General features: G+C 42.2%; 1 protein-coding gene and 1 long non-coding RNA gene across 3 annotated transcripts in view; one reads left to right on the forward strand and one right to left on the reverse strand.

The window, feature by feature from the left end:
• The window catches only part of st6galnac6 (ST6 (alpha-N-acetyl-neuraminyl-2,3-beta-galactosyl-1,3)-N-acetylgalactosaminide alpha-2,6-sialyltransferase 6), a 39,153-nt gene that overhangs the window by 4,113 nt on the left and 7,122 nt on the right, over positions 1-27,918 (forward strand). Inside the window, exons 1-5 of one of the 2 annotated variants that reach the window (XM_061931859.2) lie at positions 12,943-13,184; positions 13,385-13,443; positions 24,988-25,182; positions 25,258-25,670; positions 25,733-25,840. In XM_061931859.2, coding sequence (XP_061787843.1) covers positions 13,432-13,443; positions 24,988-25,182; positions 25,258-25,670; positions 25,733-25,840 — 728 coding nt within the window. In that variant the 5' untranslated portion in view covers positions 12,943-13,184; positions 13,385-13,431. Of the gene's footprint in view, positions 1-12,942; positions 13,185-13,384; positions 13,444-24,987; positions 25,183-25,257; positions 25,671-25,732; positions 25,841-27,918 lie in introns of those variants that run through there. The other variant, XM_061931860.2, reaches the window with a different exon arrangement.
• On the reverse strand, positions 1,384-2,071 carry LOC133577820 (uncharacterized). Its single transcript, XR_009811772.2, has 2 exons — positions 1,881-2,071; positions 1,384-1,777 (listed from the first exon to the last, which is right to left on the reverse strand). It is a non-coding gene; the product is annotated as an uncharacterized lncRNA (long non-coding RNA).

Genomic DNA, 27,918 nt, shown 5'->3' on the forward strand with positions numbered 1-27,918 from the left:
ATTGAACCCAAGACTACTCAGGACCTTCGTATTGTGAGGCACTAACCCCTCTGCCAGGGACCTAATATAGTAATTTTAATTTTCAGAACATGTAAAATATTATCTCAATTTGGACACCTACTTTATACTCTAGCACAGGTGTCCAAAGTGTGGCCCGGGGGACCTTTTGCGGCCAGCAGCTAAATTTTTAACCGGCGGTGTCACATTCTAAAATGTACTATTAGGAAAAAACTTTAAAAAAAGAATAAAAGCGCAAGCAGGTGAAATTAAAGGAGAAAACATTGCAATGTTGACTCTAATAACACAAAGCTGCAATGCAGGCTGTTTTTTTTCTTTAAAACTGTCATTGCTCAAAAATTTTAATGAATCAAAATCAAATTTTTTATGAGTTATTGACCTATTCAAGGCTCCAATTAAATCAAATTTCTCATTTGAAATATTTTAGGGGAAAATATGAAAATATTTTGCCATATAAACAAAAGGCATTAAAAAAAAATTTTTTTAAAACGTAGAAAATAAAAACCTAAAATCGTCGGATAGTTCTGAATTTGATCTGAAAACTTAAGTGTCAAAAGAAAAAAAATGTATGACTTATTTTCAGCACTTGAGTCATGCCTTTTTGGATCACCAATAATTTCAGTGGGATTTCTAAAAAATGTTTAACTAATTTCTCAAAAAAAAATTATGAATATAAAATCAATGTTCTTATGAAATATTTAACTCTTAAAAAGGTTCCAATTGTAATGTATGGGCAGTGAGCGATGCATGCGCGGGATGTGGGGCAGGGCCAAAGTTACCAAATAAAAGACGAACAACTGCAGGCGATCATCTCAGCTTCATTGATTTCATTTAAAGTACAAGCGTACTCAACATGGTGTCAGAATTCGCCGACCTCGTCTCCGGGATGCATACACATGCTGCAGACAATGAAATCTTCAAGGTTTGAGCAAAGTTTAAGAATACCCCGACAGGACAGGTCAAGTGAAAGAACGCAAAGATAACCAACATGGATTCCTTGTTTTCGATACATCCGCCGGACTCGTTTGATTTTGGGGACTTAGCAAACTGGCCTAATTGGATTCGACGTTTCGAATGGTTCCGGATTGCTGCCGGACTCAATCTTAAGTCAAGAATACCAAGTTAACTTGCTTGTCTATACCATGGGAGATATGGCAGACGATGTGCTGAACACGCTAGCTTTATCAGAGAAGGACAGAAAAATGTACTCTGAGGTAAAAGAAGCTTTTGATGGACATTTCATATGTAAGTGTGATGGACCCGAGTGGTGGAAATTTAAAATCGAATACAATTTTGATAAAAACTAATATAAATATTAAGAACCCAATGTAGCGAGAGCAACCGTCCCAAAATAAGTAAAGATAATGATGCTCATTTACAATTTATTACAATATAGATTAAAAAACAGTCAAGTGGATGACACTAAAAATACCAATTGGTAAACAAAATATAGGTGAGGTTACAGCCACGACAGGCGTGGTCAGTGTCCTGGCTCCGCTCACTTCCACAGCGTCCTCCTGCACACAAATTAAATCGGAGGCAGGCCACGGGGATAAAATCATTTAAAAACACGGAGACGCTCTCAGGGCTGACGTCACACTTGCACGCAACCTCTGCTGTAGTTCCGCGTAGAAATATTGAGTACGCCCACTCTCCTCACCAGTCTCTGGTGGGACCTACGTGGCCGTACGCGTCCCGTCTCGCCCCGCCTCTTGGTCGCTCCTGGGAGTCACCGCAGGTCTCTGGGTCCCGACTGCTCCTGCCCACAGGACCACACAGCCAGCGTACAACGCATGAGCCCGCAAGCCCACAGCCAAAGGCAGTTTGATCACCCCCACATATCCACAAAACACGACACTTACTTTGGAGGCAGAGTTGCCTCTGCCCCTGCGTGTTGTGGGCTTCTTGGGGTTCACTCCGGTAGCTTGCGGGGTCTGCTGCGTAGTCCTGGATTCCTTCCCAGCCTGCGGGCGTCCACCCGGACACTCTTGGCAAAGCCTGTCGATACTCTCCGGTCGCTCTTCCTTCCGTTCGCTTCCTCCTCCTGTCGCTTTCCTCGATCCTTGCCTGTTCTCTCCTTTTAAATGTGCAGTCTGGTGCCGTTCGATTGGGCACCTTGGTTGCTAGGGGCAATAAGCTAAAAGGGGAAATGTCTTAAAATGCCAGCAAAGTCCACAAGGAGTAAAAACATGCAATTTAAAAAGACAATCAAATTCTAAAGTGTAAAAACTTGCAATTAAAATCCACAGCAATGAAAACACTAAGACATGCATGGCAATGAAACATAAAAAATAAAATCCCCTACTTGTGTCCCATCACATCAGCACAATGTGATATATGAGCGAGCTAAGTTCAACAAACGCTATCAGCAGACAGGAGAAACGGTTGAATCGTTTATTACAGCGGTGCACAAGCTTGCCGAGCAATGTCAGTATTAGTGGGGGCCCTTAGGGAGATTTTAGGGTGTGTTCGTTCACTTTTGTCTAAAAGCGGCAAATTTGGCACAGGTGTGGCTCAGGGCATACTTAAATGATTTGGCTAGGGCGCCGGTGACCTTTGGGGTCGCCACTGCGGCTGATCCAGTATGGCCACCACCTGAACATGCTTTTGCCTCTACATTTGAACCAGATGAGCTACAAATCCAAACTTGGTGTCTATTTCATGTTTTTTGACAATTAGAAGTATGATGGAAAAAAATCATCTTTATGATTGGGTGTGTCTGGACACCTGATTAGCATATTTCCAAGGCTATGTAAAAAATAGGTCTACCTTAACTTTTGATACTTTTGGCAAACTATTTTGCATCAGTTTTTTGCAATACTATTTTATTTTTTGAGCATCAGAAACATACTGGAATGATCAGATTTATGATCATTTATTTATTAGAGCGCTTTAATTTCCATATTAACAACACAGCCATTATCTACCAAAATGTATTGCACATATATTTCAACACAGATAGAAAGTAAAGCTACAGATATATTTCATTGTAACATTAGTAAAAGTAGAGAAAGTCAGTGTTACCCCCCTTGCCCCCTGTAATATAGGTTTCTGTTTCAACAGAAACAGAAACCTAAAAGTAGAGAAAGTCAGTGTCATTAAATGTATCTTACAGAGAATGCTCCGACACTGTTATCTACACAGTGTGATAATAGTTTGGTCCCTCGACAGGCTACTGGTGTGTCTCCTGACTTCTCCTGATGTGAAAATCATACAGAAGAGCTTATCTATGTACAGTCATTCTACTGCCTAATCTAACACTGTGAAAATCATCAACTTTATTTTCATGTAATGCATTTTTCAGTGTAGCTATTATCAAACAATATGGCCTCCACATCATCTGATAGTAATAGTTGCAGCTAGGGATGATGTTTGATAAGAAATGATCATCCCTAGTAGCAGCTAGGGATGATGTTTGAAAAGAAATTATCGAGTTCGAGCCTATTATCGAATCCTCTTATCGAACCGATTCCTTATGGATTCTCTTATCGAGTCCAGATAGGTTGTATATGGAAAAAAACACTATTTGGTTTAACAAATCACTTCACATTCTCTACTGCTCGCTACTATAGTATTACCATATACAGGCCCGGCCCTAACCAATCTGGCGCCCTAGGCAAGATTTTAGGTGGCGCCCCCCCCCCACATCGGCAGTGAAGTGTATATACTCACAAGAAACCGAATAGCTTTGTCTTTGACCTTTTTTTTTTACTTACAACTATATCTAATATACAAAGGGGTGGAAAAGTGACTATTACCTGCAGGGCAAACATTAGCTAACCAGAAGGCAATAACAATGTAAACAAAAACACCTGCTTAAAAGATCTAATACAAATGTCCCTGAGGAATGTAAGGTGGGAGTACTGTAATTACCTAACGTTACATTATTATTTTCCATAACAATTTAGCCCCCTCCACAATATTAACCTGACGTTAAAACAGAACTAGCTATTTATTGATTAGCAATTGCCGAATCATGTAACATTAGCTTAGTGGGTAGAGCAACCGTGCCAGAAACCTGAGGGTTGCAGGTTCGCTCCCCGTCTCTTACCATCCAAAAAAAAAAGAAAATCGCTGCCGTTGTGTCCTTGGGCGGGACACTTCACCCTTTGCCCCCGGTGCCACTCACACCGGTGAATTGAATGATGAATGATAGGTGGTGGTCGGAGGGGCCGTTGGCGCAAATTGCAGCCACGCTTCCGTCAGTCTACCCCAGGGCAGCTGAGGCTATGAAAGTAGCTTACCATCACCAGGTGTGAATGATTGATGGGTTCTACATGTAAAGCGACTTTGGGTACTTAGAAAAGCGCTAGATAAATCCCAGTTATTATTATTATTATTAATGCTAAAAAGCCAGGTTACTATCACATTCTGTAACAGACAAATCATTTCATGTAGGCTAACGTTACCTACCTGCTACCTCTGTCTTTTCTCGTTTCTCCTCCTCTTCTTTTATCTTTTTTCTTCCCTGGGCACCTGACAGTTTTGGCCGTTTTGACATCTTGTGTTGATTTTTTGATGTGGTCACGTCCAAAAAGAGTCATGATACGGGAAGGGAGGGGGCGCACCGTGCGGGGGGCCGTAATGTTGTAACAAATAATATTTCTATTAAATAGGCTTTACTTTGCATTTTAATTAACGTGGGATTATTTTTTGTATTTAGAAATAATAGTATGTGAGTGTGAATGTTGTCTGTCTATCTGTGTTGGCCCTGCGATGAGTTGGCGACTTGTCCAGGGTGTACCCCGCCTTCCGCCCAATTGTAGCTGAGATAGGCTCCAGCGCCCCCCGCGACCCCAAAGGGAATAAGCGGTAGAAAATGGATGGATGGAGTACCAACTTTTTTCTTTTTTCTTTTTCTCCAACATTTGTGGCAATGGCGTGGCGCCCCCTGATGGACGGCGCCCTTAGCATTTGCCTATACGGCCTATGCCACGGGCCGGCCCTGACCATATATGAGTTATTGTGCAGAAATGTGGGGAAACAACTACAAATGTGCGCTACATTCGTTAACCGTGTTACAAAAAAGATCAATTAGACTGATACATAATGTTGGATATAGAGAACATACAAACACTTTATTTATTGAGTCAAAAATATTAAAGGTTGATGATTTGGTAAAATTGCAAACAGCTAAAATGATGTGGAATTAAATGATGGAATGGATTAAGTAAAGAAGTTAAACATTGTACTGATATGATCCAGTTTAAGAGGTTGTTCAAATGAATAGTGCTTACAAAGTACAAAGAAGAAGAATTATGAGAAATACTTTCAACCTTATTGAAAATAAGTTATTCTTCATCTCAGTATATTAATAATGACTGAATTAATTAATTACATATTACAAAACTGTTGTATATACTAATTCACAGATATTTTATTATAAAAAGGTCAGTAAATGATGTATACATTTGTAAACGCTATGAAGTGGGAAAGGGGTAGGATTAAATAAGCTTTACTTCTTCCTACTCCTGTAAAGTGAAATGATATGAAACTGTGATGTATTATGATGTGGTCGGATCATGTTTAGTTTAGTTATGTTCTGTTAGTTTTGGACTTCCTTAGTTGTTTTGTGCACTTCGGGGGTTTGTTTTAGTCACCATGGCTACTTATGATTTTCAACTGCCTTGTACGCGCACCTGTTGCTCATCAGAGACTCTATTTAAGCCTGCCTTTTCCGGTCACTCGTTGTGGCTTCATTGTTTGCATTTGCAACAGTTACGTTGCCATTCTGGTTTTCGAGCCCATGATTCCTGTGCTAAAGTTACCTTAGCTTCTAGTTTCCCTGTGCTAAGTAAGTTTTTGCTTTAGCTTCTTGTGCGAACGGCACGCTTTCCTTTTGTTTCATTCCTGTCTGTTGTAATGTGTATGATTTATGAGAAATAAATCATCTCCTACCTGCACGCTTTCGTCCGGAGCTGTCAGTTTTGCGTCCCGGGAATGAACCGCAGCATGCTGCACCCCACCGTGACAAATGACTGAGCTACGTGACGTCATTTCTTGTGATGTCTCACGGGGCATTTCTTGTCTGGACGGGATTCGTTCCCAGGGATTCGAATAAAGAACCAACTCTTTTTCTTTGCCATAGTGTTCTCGATAACGGGTACCGGTTCTCAAAAAGGGATTCGAGTCCGAGGACTCGGTTCTTTTCTTATCGAACAACCGGGAACACCGGTTTCGAGCATCATCCCTAGTAGCAGCAGCAGCAGCAGCATCAATTGGGACTTATGTTGTCTCTGCCAATTACAGTCTGATGACCCCTGACAAACACCCAAAAGCGAAGGACTTTTTTCGCTAGAAAAGGATCTCAAAGATTTCATTGAAATTGCGAATGCTATACCTTCATGTATAAATGTCACAATTGATCAAATACCACAAACGCTGCAGAAGCTACTGTAGTAGTTCTCGTGTTAAAAGGGCTCGAAAGCATGAGGATCATGCTGTCCCCTCCTTATTAAGTCCTAAAAAGCTTTGATCAAGTCATCCCCGAACCAGTGGTATTCATTGTGTGATATGTGAAGGGGAGGATACGAAAGATCTGCACAAGGCATTAACAAATAATGTTGATTCCAAAATGAAAAGCTGGGCAGAATCTAGTAAAGATTTTAAACTTCTTGGGAGATTTGTTACCCAAGCGTCTGGTGTGCACGCAGCAGATGTGTACTATCATACCAAATGTTATCCGAACTTGAGATATGCAGCACAAGTTGCACAACATAAAACATCTTCCAGCATATCAGAAGAAGAAGCGTCTACCAGTGAATCCAGGGAAACCTTTGACCCTCTGACTATACAAATTGTTGCCCTAGTTGAGGATTCAGATTGCTCCTTCACAATTTCAAATTTAAGGCAACTCTATAGAACCCTTATGAATGAACGTGGGTATCCATCCATCCGTTTTCTGGACGTCAGCTACAATCGGGCGGAAGGCGCGGTACACCCTGGACCACCTCATCACAGGGTCAACACAGATAGACAGACAACATTCACACTCACATTCACATACTGTCTGTTGTTATAATGAACCTCACACAACAAGATTCAAGACGCATCTCCTCTCTTTTCTGCCTGACTGGAGTGAACACCAGAAAAAGAGGGAGACATTGCAAGCAAGCAAAAAGTGGCAGACAGTGTAGCTAGAGGCCATGATTCCAACCAGATTGATCAAGATGAGGCACTTTTGTTGACAAGGGCTGCCTTGGTTTTACACAAGTATTGTTTACAACCAGGACACAAATTTGATGGCACCTTACCTTCCAACTGTCTTACGGTATCCGTTCCTGAACCTTTAAGAGTATTCAATGACATTGTCCTTCAAGGACCAGGACTCCTCAAAGCCTATGAGGATAATACAGAAGGGCACTACTGCAAGCCAGTTTTTATTGGAGTCAGGCAACCTCCGTCAAACTGAATATTCCCAATTTTGGAATGTGGGGATGGAACAGCTCGACAACAAAGACTTGGGAACCATACTGGACCCATCTGCCAGATGCCAGTACAGCCTGTGCCATCCTTCTTCGCTGCTGGTGCAAGAAGTCTTGTAGCGGGCGGTGCAAGTGCTTTAAATCTGGGGTCTGTTGCACCTCATTGTGTGGATGTGAGGTGCAATGAGGGTCCAGCACACTAACCTGGATGCGCACACCTGGTGCAGCTTTTGTCAAGTTAGGGTTAGGGGAACAAAAACAACCCCCCCCCCCCCCCCCAAAAAAAACAAAAAAAAAAATGGGGGAGAAGAAGACCGCCTCCACGTGGCCTCCCCCGCAAGTAGCCAAAGAGTAGTTGCCCTTTAGGTAAAACCAATGTCTTCAAAATGTCACAACCACAGCCGACCCTTCCCCCCCCCCGACATTTCATATAAACATTAGAAAGGATTCATGCATGTTGGACCAGGTTTTACTCATAACAATGCCCAAGTTGCGTCCAATGTCTTCAGAATAGCAAAACGCCACTTGGAAATATGCGAATTAGGGGTCTAGACACACCCAAAATTAAAAATGAGCATTCCAACACATTTCTAATTGTCAAAACACATCAAATAGACACCAAGTTGTAGCTCATCTGTTTCAAATGTTAGAGACAAAAGCTATTACAAGTGGCGGCCATATTTGATTGGCCACTGTGGTGACCCCAAAGGTCAACGGCGCGGGCGCTCTAGCTAAATCATTTAAATATGCCCTGAGCTACACCTGTGCCAAATTTGACGCTTTTTAGACAAAAGTGAACGAAAATATCCCTAAGGGCCTCCACTACATGGAGTGCTCAAAGACGAGATGGTACGAGATCGCCTGAGTGGGCATTAGGGATCACGGTCTCGCCGAGAAGCTACTGTTAGACTCTGAGCTAACTCTCAGCAAAGCAATGACAAAAATTCGACAAAGCGAGGAAATAAAAAGACAGCAGCCCTCCCTAAGACAAACGAGCACTGAAAACAATGAAGCAAACATGGATGCAAATGCAATACATTTCAAATTGAAACAGAAATATGTGCCACACGAGCCAGCAAAAAAGGGGAATGCATCGTCTGGCAGTATGGAAAGCAATGGGTTTTATAGGTGTGGAAAGACACATGCGAACACTTTCGGGGTTTGTCCTGCGCGTAATGCAGAATGTAGAAAATGTAAGAAGAGGGGCCATTTTGCCGCAGTTTGTAAATCTAAGCTAACTTGTTGACAGTGTAGAAACAATGGGCCCCATTCAGCAATAAGTTCCTAACTTTTCCTCTTATCTTTCTTCCCAAGTGATTTCCTAAGAGGAGTCCATTCAAATTCATGACGTGTTCTTAAACGCCCAAATTGTTTCCACCTGCTGTTCTTAAGTGGCTGAATGCCAAAAGGTTAGCGTGTGCGCATCTATCATAATTTGCATATAAACACGCCCTTATTTCCCCAATATGCATATGTCAACACCCTTAACCCTGTAATTTGCATAGGTAAAAACCCTTAATTCCCCATATAAGGACACAATTCCGTCGGAAAAGCCGAACTTCAGACTCACGGAGAAAACACAAACAGATTACAGAAGAGAAATTCATATTATCCCGCGGGGGAAATAAATAATGTCAAAATGGAAGTTTAAGAAAGTGGGACTGCTGAGGTAGCCTCAAGCGTTCAAATAAATATTCGTCACTTCGGGCAAAACATGTTTGTGAAATATGCGCTCCCTCCCAAGGACACGATCTGTGGCATCTTGCAGTAGCAGCTAGAGTGTGTTTGTGCGTGCGTGCGTGCGTGCGTGCGTGCGTGCATGCGCGCACACAGTATTTTGAAATGTCTATATATTTCTCATTTTGCTATATGTCTGTGTCTGTCTTGTCTATATCTATCTATCTATGATATTAATTTAACAGTCAGCATGTACTCTCAAAAACTACATGGAGAGTTGTCACCTGCAACCAAAAGGCTGTGAGGGCCAAGTAATGTTCCACTAGTGGTAAAGGGATTCTTCACAGCAGAGATGACTCACCAAGGGAGAAATGTGAAACAGCAAGTGTATGTAGTGCCAGGTCTTGTAACTCCTCTGCTGGGCTTACCTGCAATCAAGAACCTCCAGTTGCTCTCCCAAATCGAAGCCATCAACACAGCAGAGACAAACGACACAACACAGTACCCCAAAGTCTTCACAGGGTTGGGCAAGCTAGAGGGGGATTATACAATTATGCTAAAAGAATGCCATGCCCTTCACTTTGGCTGTACCACGCAGGGTGCCAATCCCATTAATGGGTAAAGTGTGAGACGAGTTAAACAGGATGGAACAGATCACCCATTCAAGAGGCAAATGAATGGTGCTCAGGAATGGTCGTGGTACCTAAACCCAATGAAAAAATGTGTATCTGTGTAGACCTGACTCATCTAAATGAAAATGTTTGTAGGGAAAGACACATTCTTCCAGCTGTCGATGAGACACTCGCAAAATTAACAGGAGCCTTGAGGGCACAGTCTGTCATGCTGACGACATACTTGTATTTGGGGCCACAATGAAACAACACGACCAACGATTACACAAGGTGCTGAAGCGGCTGGAAAAATGTGGCCTGACTCTTAACGAAAAGGGTCAGTTAGCAGTGAGCCAGGTCAAGTTCTTTCGGCACATAGTCAGCGCAAATGGGATACACCCTGACCCTGACAAGATTAGGGCAATCAAAGCGATGCCATCCCCCAGTGATGTTACAGGAGTGAAGAGATTCATGGGAATGGTGAATTACGTAGGGGAATTCTCTCCAAGAATTGCAGAGCTCACGGGACCAATCAGAGAACTCCTTGAAGCTGACAATATGTGGACATGGGGTGTAGCATAGCAAAATGCCTTTTGAGAGAGTAAAGATGGAACTCAGTTTGTCAACAGTACTAGCCCAGTACTGTCCAGAAAAAACAACCAGAGTGTCAGCAGACACGTCTTCTTGTGGATTAGGAGTCTTGTCACAACTTCAACCCTCTGGCGGCTGGAAGCCAGTTGCCTTTATCTCCTGCAGCATGTCTGATACTGAGCATAGGTATGCTCAAATCGAGAAGGAAGACCTGGCTGTCACATGAGCATGTGAACGACTTCAGACTTACCTTTTGGGCCTACACTTTGGAATCCGCACTGACCATAAACCACTGATCAGCCTCCTAAGCTCAAGGGCGCTGGACGATGTTCCACCTTGAGTATTGCGATTCAGACTGAGGCTCCTTCGTTTCTCATACACAATAGTGCACGTGCCTGGGAAAAATCTGATTACAGCAGATGCTCTGTTTAGAGCACCACTCCAAGAGACGACAACAACAGACCAGGATAGCACACTTCAGAATGAGGTCAGAGCTCAGGTCAATGATGTGGTGCAAAACCTCCCAGCTTCACCAGAGAAATTACTGCAATTAAAGAAAGCAGGAGGATCCAGTGTGCAGAAAGCTGTCCTCTCTTTTTGTCGCAGGCTGGGAAAAGAAAAAATCGGCTCCAGAGCTAAAGCCGTACTGGCAGCACAGACATGATCTTTTAATTGTGGATGGTCTTTTAATGAAGGGAAGAAGAATAGTGATCCAGAGGAGCATACAAGATGACATCCTAGACATAATCCATCAAGGTCATCAAGGAATGGTAAAATGTCTTGCCAGGACTCATGACGCAGTGTGGTGGCCGGGACTTTCTCAGCAGATCAAAGAGAAAGTAAACCAGTGTGAAATCTGTGCAAAAGAACGTTACATCTCACCTGAACCCTTGGTTTCTACACTCTTGCCCTCAAGACCATGGCAACACCTGGCTGCTGATATCTTTGAATGGAAGAAGGGACAGTGTTTATTAGTTATTGATTACTACTCAAGATACATCGAGGTTGCTAGTCTCCCAACTACGACATCATCAGCTGTGGTGTTGAGAATGAAATCCAATTCCAGCCGTCATGGGGTGCCAGACAAGTTCATCGCTGATAACGGCCCTCAATTTGCAGCCGCAGTGTTTGCTGACTTTGCACAAGACTACAACTTTCAACATGTCACTAGCAGCCCACGGTATCTCCGGAGCAACGGGGAAGCCGAGCGGGCTGTCAAAACCGTCAAGTCACTGCTACAGAACAGTGAAGATCCCTTCAAAGCACTGATGGCGTACAGAGCAACCCCCCTTGCTCATTGGGTATCACCAGCACAGCTCTTAATGGGGCGCAAGATTCAGACACCCCTCCCTGAGTGCCCGAGCACTCTCACACCAGCGTGGCCAGATTTGGAAGCATTTTAGGCAAATGACATAGCACTCAAAATACAGCAGGCTGAGGGGTATAACCGACACCACAGAGCATGTGAGAAGCCACCTCTGTAGCCAGGCCAAAAAGTTTTGATAAAGAAAGGGCCACACCAAGGTGTTGTCTCTCAGTCGGCGGGGACACCACGATCCTACGAGATCCAAACTCCAACAGGCTACATCAGGAGGAACCGATCACATCTGAGAGAGGTTCCATCGCCACCTGTCAGGGGCCCGGATTCTCCTGTCCTTACCCGAGTTGGAAGAATATATATATATATATGTATGTATATATGTATATATATATGTGTATATGTATGTATGTATATATGTATATATATATGTGTGTGTGTGTGTGTGTAAAAATGCATATGTGTATGTATGTATGTATGTATGTATGTATGTATGTATGTATGTATGTATGTATGTACGTACATACATGTGTGTGTGTATATATATATGTGTGTGTGTATTTATTATAATTTGTATTTAATTCTTTAAATAACTGAGACCCTCGGGGCCCAAGGGACCAAATTTAAAAGGAACCATAAAGGATGACAAAAAAACCCATAGCATTGTTTTTTAAAATAAAAAATATATATTAATCTCACATTTAAAATAAAATAATGGTAATAGACAACATAGCAATAATGCTCAATGTTTCCTTACCATTATTGCTATGTTGTCTATTACCATTGTTGGTATATTCATTATTCCTACATTGTTGACACAAATTATTGTTACAGTGTAATAATTATTGTTACCTGTGGTAATGCCACTATGATACAACATCTGTATTATAATCCTTGAACAAAGTAAGAGTGAAACTCATGTGAATAATCACTGAATGGAGAACTGGGGGTGGGATTAAATAAATTATCTTCTTCTCACTCCCTTTCAGGCAAAACTGGACAATCATGCACTATATTGATTTATATTATTATGTTTTGTCAACTTGTACTTCTTTATGTCATTGCCTGAAATAAATAAATAAATGGGGAAAAAAATGAAAATGGTGAATCTAAATATATATGGTTTATTCAGACACTCTGCAGTTTGATGGCTCCTTGACAGTGTTTTTGTGTAGGGACAAGCGGTAGAAACGGATGGATATACAGTATATTGCTAATGAGAATGCTTAAAACTATACCTGTATGTGGTGCTTGGCGGAGGTAAAGTGGGGGGGGTTCATGACGTGCTGCAGTGAACTGGGTGATGACGTCAGCGGATGGCGCAGGAAGCTAGGACTGCATGAACAAACATCCAGCTCCGTTGAATCGGCTATAATAAAAAGAAAATACAGAAACAAAACATGACACTGTGGACTAGTCGGGGTTTCCGTGAGCATAACGTGGTAACATTTACAGCTTAAAAAAATAAAAATAAAGAAAACGTCGTGGGAATGTCGCTCGCGGGAAATCTCCATCAACGTCGACCACTGGGGGATGCGTAAAATGGTAATATCTCATATTTTTCCAGTCCATTTATTTATTTTGTATATTTAAACATGTTTCGGTAAATAAGTGAGCAATGATCATACCGTCCGTGGGTGGCTTTGCATTGACATGGAGTGCCTTGACTTGCAGTGTGCAAACAGCAGCAGCCATTAAAACAAACATTGAGATTGTGTTTGTCTGGTTCTGAATTTTCTTTGCAGGAGCGTCACAACCTGCGAGGCGTCAAAACACAGCGGGACATAGGAGCATGGCGCTTAAGGTAAAAAAAAAAAAAAAAGACACACACACATAAAAAAACAGGAGGGTGTGGTCCAACCACAACGTTCGCATCTCTATCTTCCATAACCATGCTTACTACTTTGTATGTTTTTCTTATCTTTATTGTCTTTGCGGTGGTGCTGTGCAACTTCTCACATGCAGTTAGGTGCAATAAACTGTTTAAACATAAGAAATGTGGCTGTAGGGCTAATTTACTGTGCCAGTCACCAGTGTTGGGTTAGTTACTGAAAACCAGTAACTAGTTACAGTTACTAGTTACTTTATTTCAAAAGTAACTCAGTTACTAACTCAGTTACTTACACCAAAAAGTAATGCGTTACTGTGAAAAGTAACTATTTAGTTACTTCTTTTTTTCTTCTTTTTTTTTTTAAAGCTCCCATTAATGCCCTTTTTGCCTTCATTTCAGTACTGTTATTGCACTAGAGAATAATACAATCTGTTGATCAACTTGACATGCATTTTTATTTTCCTTTTAACATAATTAATGAAAAACAGTGCAACATAAAAAGGCATTCCTCCTTTCTTTAAACTTGGACCAATGACCATTAATAAAAAACAAGTTTAAGTGCAACATAAGAAGAAACATCATCTTCCTTGAAACATAGGTAGTGAAATAAAGCCTGACATCTGGAGTGATGCTGCTGTCTTCCACACTTGGAGCCATGGATTGTAGAATCCTTGTTTTCAGTGGCAGGATCATTGACACAGATGGTGAAGTTTCAGTGCTCAGTAGAGATGTAACACTTTTGAGGGGTTTAAGCACCTAGAGGACCTCATCTGCCACTCTCACATCATCATCAGACAGGGTGACATTTGTCTTCAGGGTGTTGTGGGTCAATGCAGAGTATATAGCTGCCTGCTGCTCCAACATATAAGTGGAGTTCCACCTCGTTGGGACATCATGTATGAGCAGGCAGCTTTAGCATTTCTTGCTTTGTCTTAAGCACATGAGCAGCTGTTGTGCTTGGGTGGAAGTAAGAAACCTTCCTGATCCTCCCAAAGAGGCGCTCCATCCTATTGACTGAGATTCCCTTCTGTGATGCCAAATTCACTACATGTGCAAAGCACCTATCTGTGGTCCCAGTCCTGCCTCATTCTCTGTAATTATTTGATTTTTGGCATTATCACGTGTGACTGGGGCTTCACGGTGGAAGAGGGGTTAGTGCATCTGCCTCACAATACGAAGGTCCTGAGTAGTCTTGGGTTCAATCCCGGGCTCGGGATCTTTCTGTGTGGAGTTTGCATGTTCTACCCGTGACTGCGTGGGTTCCCTCCGGGTACTCCGGCTTCCTCCCACCTCCAAAGACATGCACTGGGGATAAGTTGATTGACAACACTAAATTGGCCCTAGTGTGTGGATGTGAGTGTGAATGTTGTCTGTCTATCTGTGTTGGCCCTGCGATGAGGTGGCGACTTGTCCAGGGTGTACCCCGCCTTCCGCCCGATTGTAGCTGAGATAGGCTCCAGCGCCCCCCGCGACCCCAAAAGGGAATAAGCGGTAGAAAATGGATGGGATGGACATGTGACTGGGATATCTTTATCTTCCATTCCTCCACTGCTTGTGTCAGTACCTGCGCAAGGTGACTCTCGTAGAGGGGGCGTGTCTTCTCATCTCCCAGTCTGCTGTGATGAAGTGAGCGCTTATAGTTCCGCTGGACGTCCACCCGTCTGTCATGAGCGCAACAGATGATGCTCGGGATAGTTCATCCACAACTTTTTTCTTCTCCTGCTCATAAAGATCTGGCACAATCTTATTGCTGAAGTGGGTGCGCGACGGGATGTCGTAACGTGGTTCAAGCACGTTCAGCATGTGTTTAAAACCCTCGTTTTGCACAACCGAATCTGCACTTATAAACACACCGATTCAATGGCGCTGGGCGTTCAAGCTCCTCCGTTATTGCGCTCGCCATGACCACGCTGTGTGTGGACTGAACGTGCCAACAACTTTTTTTGTTTGTTTCATATATCAAACCGCGGATCAAACCTCCCCTCCCCGCGGGGAGGGGAGGTTTGATCCGCGGTTTGATATATGAAACAAAACGAGGGTTTTAAACACATGCTGAACGTGCTTGAACCACGTTACGACATCCCGTCGCGCACCCACTTCAGCAATAAGATTGTGCCAGATCTTTATGAGCAGGAGAAGAAAAAAGTTGTGGATGAACTATCCCGAGCATCATCTGTTGCGCTCATGACAGACGGGTGGACGTCCAGCGGAACTATAAGCGCGGTTTGAAGGCCACTATCAGAGCAACCTGGGCTCTCATAACACCTGAGCAGTGCCAGAAACTCATCGACTCCATGCCACGCCGCATTAACGCAGTAATTGAGGCAAAAGGAGCTCCAACCAAGTATTGAGTATTGTACATGCTCATATTTTTCATTTTCATACTTTTCAGTTGGCCAAATCCCTTTTTTGTATTAGCCTTACACAATATTCTAATTTTGTGACACACGGAATTTTGGATTTTCATTTGTTGCCACTTCAAATCATCAAAATTAAATGAAATAAACATTTGAATGCATCAGTCTGTGTGCAATGAATAAATATAATGTACAAGTTATACCTTTTGAATGCAATTACTGAAATAAATCAAGTTTTTCAAAATATTCTAATTTACTGGCTTTTACCTGTATATATATATATATATATATATATATAAAAGAAATACTTTAATTTCAGTGTTCATTTATTTACACATATACACACACATAACACTCATCTACTCATTGTTGAGTTAAGGGTTGAATTGTCCATCCTTGTTCTATTCTGTCACTATTTTTCTAACCTTGCTGAACACCCTCTCTGATGATGCATTGCTGTGTGGCACGCACAAAAGTGCTTTCATCAAATGCACTATAGTCTGGAATCTTCCATCTCTCCCTAGCATGGCCCAAAACGGGTCAATCTTTGCTTCCTGAGGAAGATCTTCACTGCCAAGCACTTGGTAGTCCACTACTTCTTCCCGGAGGCTATCCAGGTCCAATCGCAGCTGCGGCTTGGAACTTACAAGCGTATTTCTTCATCTTACTCAACGTCGGCGTCGCCACTTTTTCTGCTTCGTCTCCTTGTTGTGTGCGCAGTTGTGCACTGCACTCTCTAAAAGCCGTAGATGTTATTGTCACATATGCATGTACAGTAGATGGCAGTATTGTCCTGTTTAAGAGTGTCACTGTCACGTTCAAACACTGAGGACATCTATTAAACAAGACAAAAGGCAAGGAGTCAAACAGAGACAGAATTCAATTTGGACTCAATATTGAGGAGAGACATAGCCACTGCACTCTCTGTACAGTCCTGCACCACGCTCTGCCGAAAAAGGTTTTTGTCCCCTCTTTTATTTAAATATTCAATGTTCTCACGCACCAACACATGTCTCAGCAGGAATGGGAAGTATGTAAAACAGTCATTGTTTTTGGTCACATTGAAGACCAAGAAGAGGATGTCTCGGGCTTGGGCTCTTCCTGGATCCAGCTGGGGCAGGTGTTGGAGGACAATGGATAACCCCTCCCGTCTCCTGACCACAGCTGCTTCAAGAGGGCAGCGGGTCGTAAATAGCGTTGACCTCGGTTCCCAAATAGTTGGAAGAGAGTTTGTGAAATACTTCAAAGAGAGTTCCTCTGGAAGTTGAGCAGATCCTGCCATCTGTCCGTGTTGAAATCACAGTGGAGTTTCACGAGCCTTCTTCCTCTTGGTAGGCCTCGAAAGACAGCCTTCATCTTCTTATCAGGAACATAATGTAATACAACGTTTCTTTTGTGATAACTTACAAACAATTATTCCAACAGTCACAACATTGCTGTTTACGGCAGACAAACTGCTTTACGGTAGACGAAAACGTGACTGCTGTTGTTGTGTGTTGTTACCGCGCTGGTAGGACGTTAATGAAACTGCCTAACAATAAACCCACATAAGAAACCAAGAACTCGCCCTCGATCATTCTACAGTTATAACGTGATTAGGTAGGCACGATGTTTATATTGTGGGAAAGCGGACGTGAAAACAGGTCAGGTCCGCATGGAGCTTGGGGGGGAGATTTTCGGGAGGAAATTTGTCCCGGGAGGTTTTCGGGAGAAGCGCTGAATTTCGGGAGTCTCCCGGAAAATCCGGGAGGGTTGGCAAGTATACGTGTCACAGTCAGTAACCTCGTTAAACATTCAAACGCAATTGCCCGTGCTAACATATTGACGAACCACTTGTTTTGAAAGATAAATCAAGATAATCTAAGTGTTTGTGTTATTAGAAGCTAGTACACGCACACACACACAGATGCGCGATTCGCTCCATCTTGTAGCTGACACCTCTTCTCACCATCGAAACTAAGGGAGTATGCTAATTGTGTCTATTGTGGGGCGGTATAGCTCGGTTGGTAGAGCGGCAGTGCCAGCAACTTGAAGGTTGCAGGTTCGATCCCCGCTTCTGCCATCCTAGTCACTACTGTTGTGTCCTTGGGCAAGACACTTTACCCACCTGCTCCCAGTGCCACTCACACTGGTTTAAATGTAACTTAGATATTGGGTTTCACAATGTAAAGTGCTTTGAGTCACTTGAGAAAAAGCGCTATATAAATGTAATTCACTTCACTTCACTATGTGTAAAGATACAAACACGGACTCATGGTGTTTCGTTCCTCAAGCGTTCCACTTTGCCAAGGTGGAAGTATTCCGCACAATGGCATGCAGTAAACAACAAAACACCGAGATCGGGGGTGGTCGAACTTTGTCAAATGAGCAAGTCAAGGTGATCCACCTCATCTTCACAAACACACACACACACACACACAACCACAAAATATAATATATTTATAATTTATATTTAATTATTTATGAAACAGACGTTTATTGTTAACATGTTTGTTGAATAAAAATACAAGCATGGTTAACACAGGCATCATGTTGTAATTGCATGCATGTTCAAAGTAAACTCAAATCATAACCATAACCTATAGATTTCTTTCTTTCATGAAGACAATATAAGTTGGTGTATTACCTTATTCTGATGACTTGCATTGATTGGAATCAGACAGGAGTCACAGTAGTGCTGATAACTTCCACATTTTCGTATTTACAAACCCCTTTTCCATATGAGTTGGGAAATTGTGTTAGATGTAAATATAAACGGAATACAATGATTTGCAAATCATTTTCGACCCATATTCAGTTGAATGCACTACAAAGACAAGATATTTGATGTTCAAACTCATAAACTTTATTTTTTTTTGGCAAATAATAATTAACTTAGAATTTCATGGCTGCAACACGTGCCAAAGTAGTTGGGAAAGGGCATGTTCACCACTGTGTTACATCGCCTTTTCTTTTAACAACACTCAGTAAACGTTTGGGAACTGAGGAGACACATTTTTTAAGCTTCTCAGGTGGAATTATTTCCCATTCTTGCTTGATGTACAGCTTAAGTTGTTCAACAGTCCGGGGGTCTCCGTTGTGGTATTTTAGGCATCATAATGCGCCACACATTTTCAATGGGAGACAGGTCTGGACTACAGGCAGGCCAGTCTAGTACCTGCACTCTTTTACTATGAAGCCATGTTGATGTAACACGTGGCTTGGCATTGTCTTGCTGAAATAAGCAGGGGCGTCCATGGTAACGTTGCTTGGATGGCAACATATGTTGCTCCAAAACCTGTATGTACCTTTCAGCATTAATGGCGCCTTCACAGATGTGTAAGTTACCCATGTCTTGGGCACTCATACACCCCCATACCATCACAGGTGCTGGCTTTTCAACTTTGCGCCTAAAACAATCCGGATGGTTCTTTTCCTCTTTGGTCCGGAGGACACGACGTCCGCAGTTTCCAAAAACTATTTGAAATGTGGACTCGTCAGACCACAGAACACTTTTCCACTTTGTATCAGTCCATCTTAGATGAGCTCAGGCCCAGCGAAGCCGACGGCGTTTCTGGGTGTTGTTGATAAACGGTTTTCGCCTTGCATAGGAGAGTTTTAACTTGCACTTACAGATGTAGCGACCATTTGTAGTTACTGACAGTGGGTTTCTGAAGTGTTCCTGAGCCCATGTGGTGATATCCTTTACACACTGATGTCGCTTGTTGATGCAGTACAGCCTGAGGGATCGAAGGTCACGGGCTTAGCTGCTTACATGCAGTGATTTCTCCAGATTCTCTGAACCCTTTGATGATATTACGGACCGTAGATGGTGAAATCCCTAAATTCCTTGCAATAGCTGGTTGAGAAAGGTTTTTCTTAAACTGTTCAACAATTTGCTCAGGCATTTGTTGACAAAGTGGTGACCCTCGCCCCATCCTTGTTTGTGAATGACTGAGCATTTCATGGAATCTACTTTTATACCCAATCATGGCACCCACCTGTTCCCAATTTGCCTGTTGACCTGTGGGATGTTCCAAATAAGTGTTTGATGAGCATTCCTCAACTTTATCAGTATTTATTGCCACCTTTCCCAACTTCTTTGTCACGTGTTGCTGGCATCAAATTCTAAAGTTAATGATTACGGTATTTGCAAAAAAAAATAAAATGTTTTTTTCCCAACTCATATGGAAACGAGGTTTGTACATTGTGGAAGAGAAAAAAAATAGTCTTCCTTTCTGTCCAACAGCACATGAAAGTGGTTGGTTTTGGGCATCTTATTTGTCCAGCTTTCATTCTTTACAAGAAATACATTGACGGCAAACTCCGTAGCTTGCTCGCTTGTGTGGGCTAGCTTTCTGAGACTCTTATTTTGTTAGCGCAGACAGGATGGAGCAGCGCTTTTATTGTGAAGCCAGGAACTGTGCGGTCGGCCTTTAGGCTTTTGACAGCGCGAGAGTCTGTTTTTTTGTTCTTAATAGAAATAGCACTGCAGAAAACAACTACAGTGATGCCGTCCCCTTCCAGTGTAACAGGGCTGTCATCAGAAAGACTCTGATTGGCACCCAGGGACAGGTGTGCACTGATTGCCAATCAGGGACAGGTGTAGGAGGCAGTGCTCAGTGGCAAATGAGGAAGCACACAGGAAGTGGAAACTAGAAATAAGAACGTTATCACAGAATTTACACCAAAACTTAGTACAAACAATCGTGAGTATTTATGACAAAAATGCTTGGGATATCTTGTTGCATGGTTAGATAATAAAGTTTAGAACAGGGATGTCCAAACTTTATAACTCGGGGGGCCTCATTGGGCTAATAGGGGGCCGAATCCCGACTGCATGTAAATTAACAATATATTTATATATACATACATACTGATAGCCTATAAATGTGTATATATATTATATACATATGATTATATATACATACTATTTATGTATATACACACTCACATGCACACAATGTACATACAATTTATATATTTATACAGTTCTGAAGTATGTGTACTTATATAGATATTAAATAGATAGATAGGTCTTTATTGTCATTGCACAAGTACAACGAAACTTTGTTTTATCTGAGAGCCAGATGCAGTCATCAAAAGAGCCTCATCTGGCTCTAGAGCCATAGGTTCCCTACCCCTGGTCTACAGGGTTACAGAACAGGAACAATGATGGGTCGCCACAAGGCGCTCTGTAAAAGATGGGGAAAAAGGTAAAACACTGGGGAAGGATGAGTAAAAAAATACAATCTAGACTGGGCTCCTAAGGGGGCCCAGTCTGGAGTGGGAAAAAACCTCCATAGCAAAGCACATATACATATTACAACGTACATCTCGAGATATCTAGCAACAGAGGGAAGGGAGTGCGGGGTCATGTTGGTAGGCCGCAGCTCTCAGGCGCTGACCATCCTTTCATCACCCCGATGGGATTTGCGTCGAGGGCGTTGGGTTTGGGGGGAGGGGTGTATGTGTGGCGTATATTTTTTTGGATGCATGTTTGTGTGTAAGCCTGCAATGTGTCTCTGTTCCGCGGCCTTGATCTTGTGCAGACGCTAGTCCAAAGTCAACAACAACAGGTGTGTGTCCATGAGAGACAAGAAGGGAGTTTGTTGTGTCTTCGCCGCACAGTCTTCCGGGAGAGTCTCGAAGCCACGGAAACAATCCAAGTTAGAATGTTTTGTATGCGAGTGAAAATAAAAATTAGCTTTTCACTCTAAATTGTCTATGACTGGTCCTCAAAAATCCTGCGGGGCAGACAGTCCGATGTTATCCAAATCACAAGAATGTCCACAGTTCTTCCCGCATCCTCCAATCATTCGTGGCAGCTTTGGGGTACTTTGAAGACTGCCAGTAACTTCTAATTTGTCGACAAACCAGAGCAACGCTTACTCCAATCAGCAGATGTCCTGTTGTCATGATTCCTAATAGGTGGATATCTTCACGTCCTCGACAGAAAAGGGTCGCCAGGCACGCGGCACTCCTTCTTCTCCCAAGAGTCCGTCGTGTGTCCAGCAACAACCGCTCCGTCACGACAAGCAGGTTCCCCCAAACCCAAGATCTTGTCAATTTCGTAGAGGCCAGTTAAATAGTTCCAATGTTTAGATTTGGAGAGCAGTGCAAAAAGAGGCAACAAGAAAGTTAAGACAAGACAAAGAAGCAAGCAGGAGAGATAAGGGAGAGGAAAGGGGAGCGTCCGCCCTCGATGAGAGCCAGAGAGAAAAATAAATAAATAGGTGTAATGTAATTAAATAAGCATCTAAATAAATTTGATACCGAAATCACTGCACTAACTTCAGTTGTTTTTTTTATTTATTACAACTGTGTGCTGTCTCAAAATGATCTGTGATAACGTTTACACATCTCCCCCCCCCCCCCATGTAATCGCCGATCGCAATGCTTGAAGTCTGCTTATTAATTTCGTACCAAATTGAAGATGGAAGTTTGCCAAACAAGTAAGAATACAGTACAACCTGCGGGAAAGCCATATTTTCGATAGTAATCGCAAATGCATTTATATGGATGCGCGTGCGCACAGACAGGCGAACACAAATTAGGACGCTTTTTTTTGCCAGTTGATTGTTTGTACATCACAATCTTGTACAAAAATAACACTTCAAAACCAGTAAAGTTGGCAATTTGTAAGTAAAAACCGAATACAATGATTTTCAAATCCTTTCCAACTAGAGATGTCCGTTAATATCGGCCTGCCGATATTATCGGCCGATAATTGCGTTAAAATGTAATATCGGAAATTATCGGTATCGTTTTTTTTTATTATCGGTATCGAGGGTTTTTTAGGTTTTTTTTTATTAAATCAACATAAAAAACACAAGATACACTTACAATTAGTGCACCAACCCAAAAAAACTCCCATCCCCCACTCATTCACACAAAAGGGTTGTTTCTTTCTGTTATTAATATTCTGGTTCCTACATTATATATCAATATATATCAGTACAGTCTGCAAGGGATGCAGTCCGTAAGCACACATGATTGTGCATGCTGCTGGTCCACTAATAGTACTAACCTTTAACAGTTAATTTTACTCATTTTCATTAATTACTTGTTTCTATGTAACTGTTTTTATAATGTTTTACTTTCTTTTTTATTCAAGAAAATGTTTTTAATTAATTTTTTAATTTTTATTTTTTAATTTTTTAAAGTACCTTATCTTCACCATACCTGGTTGTCCAAATTAGGCATAATAATGTGTTAATTCCACGACTGTATATATCGGTTGATATCGGTATCGGTAATTACATTGGACAATATCGGAATATCGGATATCGGCAAAAAGCCAATATCTGACATCCCTTTTTTCAAATTATATTCAATTGAATAGACTGCAAAGACAAGATATTTAGTGTTCGAACTGAGAAACACATTTTTTTTGTTGCAAATCATTAACTTAAAATTTTATGGCAGCAACACATTGCAAAAAAGTAGTCACAGGGGCATTTTTACCACTGTGTTACATGGCCTTTCCTTTTAACAACACTCAGTCAACGTTTGGGAACTGAGGAGACCAATTTTTTAAGCTTTTCAGGTGGAATTCTTTCCCATTCTTGCTTGATGTACAGCTTAAGTTGTTCAACAGTCCGGGGTCTCCGTTGTGGTATTTTAGGCTTCATAATGAGCCACACATTTTCAATGGGAGACAGGTCTGGACTACAGGCAGCCCAGTCTAGTACCCGCACTCTTTTACTATGAAGCCACGCTGTTGTAACACGTGGCTTGGCATCAAGTGATTTATGTAACTAAGGTGTTGCTGTAGCTTCAGATGCAGTCAGTAATCAGTTGTTCAACTTCATTAGTAATACTAGCAGTAATCTTCCAAGGTTGGTTTTAGGTCCTCTCTTTGTAGTCATTTGGTCGTGTGGTCTGCGAGTTTGGTTGAAAAAACTTGTAAGACACTCAGATTCTAAAAAAAACACTCAAATGCTGTCATAGAGGTAATCTGCAGAATGTCCTTAAAACTGCAGAGCACGATTGTAACTCTGGCAAACTAAACAGACCAAATGTGTTCTGTAGAGGACGCTAGTTCTCAGGACTATACAAAATAAGACGAACAGTGAAGGGGGAAGTCTGCCCTCCTGTTCCTTGGCTTTCTGTAAGTGTGACTCCCAAAACAATTTAGTTGAATATCCCAGCTGTGAAGTCCCCGGAGGACATTCAATGGAGAATAACAACCAGAAATGTCTCTGGAAAGAAAGCTTTTGAGCCATGCAACCCACCAGACGTCCGTTCTGCTAGCATTAAAAGATCCATTCTGGACGTCTCTATTTCTTCCAGAAGGAGCAAGTGATTAAATAAGACTCATCCGGCATTGCGGCATTCACGCTAATAGTTAGGTTTGACCTTAGCATTTCTACAGGCCAATATAAAACATGTGACTCCAATTTTTTTTTCATCGTTTTGAACCGACACAAATTTACTTCACGTTTCAGACAAATTACATTTTGGAGATACACGTAACACAAGGGGATGCTTTCATTGCCATTTTCTTCTGAGTGAGCACAAGTTATTTAAAAATAACTATTGATTACCACAAACCTTTACACAAAAGAGGCCTTGGAAAAAATAAGTTGCTCAACTTTGGGGGACGATCTAGATTAAAAGTTGCGGCAGATCAGGGACTTTGCGAGATTTTGCTTCTTGGTTGTTGTCATGAACAAATTGGTGATGGCGTTCTGCTTTGCTGCAACTCTCTCAGTATATAATTGCAAAAAAACCTGATTTTCTAGGAAATATTTGCAGGTTTTTTTGCTCACTGTAGAAACTGTAACCTGACAGGTCTGACGAAGGCTGAAGTGTCAGTAGGTAAGTTATCTCTCACTCAAAAAAACTACATTTGTCTGCACACAAGAATCCTGTACCCATTTGAGTGTTTGCTTTGGGTCTCACTTTTCCTTTTCTGGTTTTTGAAATGACAAACTCTTCGACGGCCACTCTCTCTGTGAGCTTGGGAATTTGTTCCAAAATACAGGGTGAGAACGAAACGGTATCTGGATTTTTCCGTATGCGTTGCATGGTTGGACAAAAGTGTTTTGAAGTCTTTGACGAGAGGCCGACCCCACAACCTGGCCTCAGTCAGTCGGCTTTGAGCATCTGGGCGTGTCCCCCCCCCCCGTGTCGATTTGTGGACCACATTCTTAGAGGTGCACTTGTTTCTTCTCAGGACGCACCGCGGAGCCATCGGTTAGCCATCTTGGCCGCTGTCTTCATCTTGATGACGCTCTTCATCCTCTACAACTCCAACACCAGCAACGAAACATACGCGCCCTTCACCGTGGTCAGCAACCACACCCCCAAGACCACAGACCTAAAGAAGTGGGCCACCAAAGATTGTTACGTGCCCGTTCAGGGGAATAAGGTAGGCAGTTTCGTACGAGACCGATAGTGACTTTACGTTATGTTATGGACATCTTGTGTTTTGTCTCCTCGGCAGAGCATGACTTTGCGATGTCACCAATGCGCCTTGGTCACCAGCTCCAGCCACGTCCTGGGCAGCAATGCCGGGAAGGAGATCGACGCCACGAATTGCGTCATCCGCATGAACGACGCCCCTACGACGGGTTACTTTGCTGACGTGGGCAAACGGACAACCCTGAGGGTGGTCGCCCACTCTAGCGTGTACAGGGTGGTCCGGCAGCCTAAAGAGTTCCTGAGCGGCGCGGACAGCAAACCCATCATCATCTTTTGGGGACCCCCAAGCAAAATGACTAAGAACTCCAAAGCAGCCGTGTACAGATCCATCCAGACAATCCACGCCACTTATGCCAATGTTTCTTGTTTCACCGTGGCGCCCAGCAAAATGAGCAGATTTGACAGTCTGTTCCAACGAGAGACCGGACGAGACAGGTGAGGCTTTTAGAAACCATCTAAAGACATCTTGGTTTTAATGTCACTATCTTTTTGTGCAGACAAAAATCACACTCATGGTTGAGCACTGGCTGGTTCACCATGGTCATCGCCATTGAAATATGCGACAATATCAAAGTGTACGGGATGGTTCCGCCCAATCACTGCAAGTGAGTAGATACTTTGGTCCAAGCAGGAGCCAGTCAGCTCAGCATAGACACGTTCATTTCTTGAGGGACGCATTTCCTTTAGGGTAAAACATGTCGCCTTCACTGCATTGGACCCCTGCATTGTTACAGGGCCTTGATTACAATTGTGAAGTTAGATTGAAATCCACAGTGTCTCGACTTGCAAGTTAAATATCCAGTTTCTGTCTAGGTCAAGCAATTGCGTGCAAAACCACACCTATCTGTGATCTGCAGGTTTATGAAATGTATTCTTTTTACTGAGTTGCTGACTGGTTGGTAAAAAGCATAATCTTAAGTGACTGGTTATGTATCAGAGAAACAAAGTGAAAATTTTAATGTACGTTGAATACACTTCCTTGTGGTCGAGATCAGGGGTTCTTAACCCTTTTGACCTCGAGGCCCAATTTTTTGAGGCCCACTCAGATATTAACACTGAATTAGTCATCTTACTCTTGATTTTAATAATATTCAATAATTATATCGAGCCTTCTTAGTTTACAACCTTGCCAAACGATATGAAAGCATGTATTAATCACAAATATTATTATCAAGGCTTAGGTCAGGCTGATTACAATAATAAATACTAATCAAATATACTGTAAAGTAAGGGACTCATAAAAATTGATGAAAAATCAATTTACATACAATTACGCAGAAACATTCTTACTAAATTAATGAAAAATAATGTTTCTTAAAAAAACAGCTATACATTTGTACTGCAAATGAAAATACAGCTTCACTACTTTAGTCATAATTTTTGCTCTTCAGAAACTTCGATGACCATAGCTCCAGAGTTCTTCTGTTTGAGATTGTCATTACTGCCACAAGTGGTGGAAAAGTGTATAACAACTGAGTACTGCAGCGGCCCATACCGACCACAACTGAGAAACATTTTTGGCGACCCAACAGCGGTTAAACACTGGTCTAAATAATATGTAATAGATATGCATACCTGAATATGTCTGCAAATCGGTTGTATATGAGGAGTTACCTTTTAGATCAGGGGTTTTCCACAGGTTCCAGGCCAAGGACCTCTAAAAACAAAAACAAAAAACTGGGGAGATTTATATATCCTGTATTATATTGTGTTTTGAATTAAACTTGCTGCTGTGCAATACTAAGATATTCAAATAATACAGTATAGTGCTGCTAATAGCTACCTGGAAACCAGCACTGCTAATTGCTAGCTATCTTAAATGTTCATCAGAATAATATTTACTTATTTCTTGTTTTTATTTTTAAAACCTGCATGGTACAGTGAGTAGGGCGGCCATGCCAATGCCGTTTATAAACTACACTACAGTCTGTTGGATCAATGTTAATGTGTATTTAAGGACATTTAAATTTGTGGAAAAATTGTGGGGGAATATGAGAAAATATATATATATATATATATTTTTTTTTAAAGTACATCCATCCATCCATCCATTTTCTACCGCTTATTCCCTTTGGGGTCGCGGGGGGCGCTGGAGCCTATCTCAGCTACAATCGGGCGGAAGGCGGGGTACACCCTGGACAAGTCGCCACCTCATCGCATTTTAAAGTACAATCAACCCAAAATTTTACGACCCTGCCTGCAGTTCCTCTACTGACCCCTTGGTGAAGACCTCTGCTTTAGATTGCAAATTAACCTCTACGTCAGGGGTGCTCATTACGTCGATCGCGAGCTACCGGTCGATCTCGGAGGGTGTGTCAGTCGATCACCAGCCAGACATTAAAAAAATAGTCCTAAAAATGAGCGATCATAAATCTTCACTATGACGTCACTTTCGTCACTTGATTGACAGTCACGGCACCCGAGGGTCTTCTGAGATGACGCTGGCTGCTGCCAGCTCATTAAAATTACCGACTGGAAGGTGAGAAACACTTTATTTTAACAGACTCTGGCGCCGTACCTGTCGTCAAAACTCCAAAGACCGACTGCACAGTTGCGCTAACAAAACAAGAGTCTCAGAAAGCTGGCTTGCACAAGCTAGCAAGCTACGGAGTTTGCCGACAATGTATTTCTTGTAAAGTGTATACAAAGGAGTATGGAAGCTGGACAAATAAGATGCCAAAAA

Source organism: Nerophis lumbriciformis, linkage group LG39 (assembly GCF_033978685.3).
Source record: "Nerophis lumbriciformis linkage group LG39, RoL_Nlum_v2.1, whole genome shotgun sequence".
Taxonomy (NCBI): domain Eukaryota; kingdom Metazoa; phylum Chordata; class Actinopteri; order Syngnathiformes; family Syngnathidae; genus Nerophis; species Nerophis lumbriciformis.